The following is a 3,291-nucleotide window of genomic DNA, read 5'->3' as shown; positions in this document are numbered from 1 at the left end:
AATGTATTTTTTGAAATTTTACATATGGTCTACACATAGAGACATGTTTGGTAGCTAATAACTAAACATATATACAATGAAAGTATTAGTTGGCTTCTAAACATATGTACAATAAGAGCATTTTATTACATATAGATGTAATTGACAATGATCAGGTAATCATATAGGCATGATGGGGCAATGTTTGCTGGGGCAGGATGCTGAATTTCTTGACAATACTCATACAACAATCATAAATAGCCTATATCCATACCTGTTTCCATCAAAAAATAAAATATTGTAAGTAACAATGGATGTGTTTGACGAACAGCGCTGAAGTAAAATAAATGATTTTTTAAAGAAATTTCTAATTAAAATAAATTTACACTAGTGCCATACTCCATGCATCTAACGCACCGCATCATCAGCCTCACTACCTAGTCACCACCTATAGTACCATGTGTAGAACCACCCCATAAAGGCTGTACAATGCATTACCTTTTGTCAGTGCAATTACATATTAAAATGTATAAATAATATACAGCAAAATATGCAATTACATATTAAAATGTATAAATAATATGCAATTACATATTAAAATTTATAAATAATGTGCAGCAAAATAAAATTATGCATAACAAATATGTTCAGAAAGGTCAATTGGGTTTGGTGGGGGTGGTTGGAAGAAATGTTCTTATCTTCCCTATCCCAGTTCAATCCCTGCTTCGGGTTCAATGCAGGTCTCAGGGTCAATTCCTCCCTGATTTGATACGGGACTTCTTGTCTAAACAATCCCTCAGGCACCGAAAACAAAACATGCACATTCCTCAGTGGGAATATAAAAGAACAATTCCCTTTAAAAAGCGAAAAACAAAAAAATGACCGAGAAGAAAAGAACGAAGAGGACGAAGAGGAAAATTGAGAATCCATCTTATTTCACAGCCTTCCAAACCCTTGAGAAAGAGTCTCGAGATGTGACCCCAAGCGAACACCCGGTCTTGATACCAGGGGGATAAGTGGGGTAAGTGGAAAGAATGCATATCATGAAAATGAGAAGCAATGAGTTTAGTTCATGGGAAGATTCGCGCACAGCTTAACTTACTCTGTATTGATAGATAGACAAAAAAAACACATATTAGGATCTGAAGTTATAATTTCTGGCAAATTCTCATCCAAATTGACGCCTAAAACCAAAATTGATGAAGGTACCTTAGAATTGATGACTGGATTGAGATCTTCGCTGAAGAGAAATTGGAAAAATCCGTAAAGATGGAGGCCCTGACATTGGAAGACGCTCACGTGCCTGCGCTGCCGCAGCACTTCGATGACATGCTCGGCGTCCTTCTCAGTGGCGTCATTCTGCCCTTGAACTTCGAGGAGAAATCGGTGGAGAGACTTGACGGTCATCTGCCCGCCGCTCTCCGAGTACTCGTTGAACAGATCTTTGACGTCCCCGGGCGGGCTCAGGGCGTCAGATTTGAACTTGCGAGTGAAACAGACGCATACCCTGTAGTTCCCCATTCAGCGCAGGTTCGATTCTGCACCGGATCGTCTTCTGCCACAGTCACGGGATCACTGCGATGAGATGTATGGTCACTATTCTCCGTTGGCACAACGCTTAATTCAAATGCTTCAAAATCCCGAGCACACGGTCCGAATTTGTCGAGACTTCGTGTTACGCAAGGAGGATACGCGGATTAGCCACGGAGTACTATGCATCATGATTAATGGTTAGTTCCGTATTTTTTCAAACCGACTTAGTGACCGGCCGTCTAAAAACCTGTTGCGGGTGGAAGAACCGTTCGGACACATGATTAATTCCATATTTATTGACAGCTACTCAGCGTAACGGTCAATAAAAGGGCAATATGAACTGACGCTCATATCTTCCACAGTAAAAATATCTTCCACAGTGAAAATATCTTCAAGAGACAAAAGAATTGGAAAAAGCAGTAATGCAACTCAAAGGGCCAGGTTCAATGCACAGCAGAATTGGAGGTGAAAAGAAAGCAACTCATATATTTGGAAAAAGCAGCGAACTTCAAATCAACGGTTGAAACTATCAAACTTGATCAAACGGTTCAGGTTAAAAGTGTTGACAATTGTTGATGCATAAGAAAGCCTATCGGCCTAATTAACGAATAAATTGTTATTTTATTTAATATAAGATTTATTTTTGCATTTAGTCTGAAAACAAAAAATTGATAAAATATTTGTTAACTTCTGAGAAAATATTTAAATGTTTAAATTGAAACAACCTCTGAATGTAGGTTTGAGGAATTTTGAAATTTATCTATTATTTGTCTTATACACCATCAATCAAGAGATAAAAAAAACACTTCAGCAAATTTTTTAATTTCAAACCAAGCAGATTGAAGCCATTAGGCCCATTGGATCGAATTGAACCGTTTTGCCTTGTACATTCCTACCCGATTCACTGCCATCTACTCCCTCAAAGCTAAAGTAGGCTCATCTCTCAATGAGATTTCATCTCCCTTAAATGCTTTGTGTCCAAAGAAGATCACGGGAGCCCAAATAGTTTGGAATCTTCTACAACAAGCATCTGAACAACTAAACTATTGAGCGTAGATCAAAGTTACAAAATACTGTTTTTTAAATTGGGCCTTCCTTTTCAACCCTGTAAATGCAAGATGATCTGGTGCATAATTTGAAGTAAAACCTTCCTTTATATGTATGCAAGCTCTATGCGGATAGAGACTAATGGATATGCACAATATAAATAAAGATAAATGGCCAATGGTGAAATATTTTATATTATTAACAAATTTATCAAGACAATTAATAGTTTCATATTTATTTTTCAACATTTTCAATTTTAAAATTAATGGTAGAAATTTAAGTGAAAATTACATAAATATTTTTGCTAAATCAAAAACAAAATTATAAAATTATAATAAAAAACAAAATTATAAAATTATATATAAATGTTTCTAATTTTCAATATTATTAATAGATAAATAAAAAATTTATAATAAATTTGGTTTTTTTTTTCCTTTTTACTTTAAAAAGTCAAGAAAAAAATTACTAAAAAATTGCACACATTAATTACAAAATTGATCATTCCTTTATTCTTCCGTGTAACTAGTTTTCTCTTCAGCCTTATATATATCTATTAAAAATACCAGAAAATTGCACACATTATTACATAATTGATCATTCCTTTGTCCTTCAATGTAACTAGTCTTCTCCCTTCAGCCTTATATATATTTATTTGGCATTCTTGAGTGGTGTTGGGGCTATTGACAAAAGAATATACAATCTCTGAGGTTAAGATTTGCAGTATAAAACTGA

General features: G+C 35.1%; 1 protein-coding gene across 1 annotated transcript; it reads right to left on the bottom strand.

Annotated features, from left to right (window-relative positions):
* Positions 1-401: 401 nt before the first annotated feature.
* On the bottom strand, positions 402-1,815 carry LOC149249778 (phosphoinositide phospholipase C 5-like). Its single transcript, XM_089456320.1, has 2 exons — positions 1,189-1,815; positions 402-461 (listed from the first exon to the last, which is right to left on the bottom strand). The coding sequence occupies exons 1-2, from the start codon at positions 1,498-1,500 to the stop codon at positions 417-419; spliced, it is 357 nt and encodes a 118-aa protein (XP_089312446.1). The 5' UTR covers positions 1,501-1,815; the 3' UTR covers positions 402-416.
* Positions 1,816-3,291: the final 1,476 nt, after the last annotated feature.

The sequence above is a fragment of the Pinus tabuliformis genome, chromosome 7, assembly GCF_031772625.1.
Source record: "Pinus tabuliformis cultivar Carrire ecotype Pingquan chromosome 7, CPIR1, whole genome shotgun sequence".
Lineage (NCBI taxonomy): Eukaryota > Viridiplantae > Streptophyta > Pinopsida > Pinales > Pinaceae > Pinus > Pinus tabuliformis.
The sequence above is the reverse complement of the archived record's forward strand: the minus strand, read 5'-3'. Positions and strand labels throughout refer to the sequence as shown.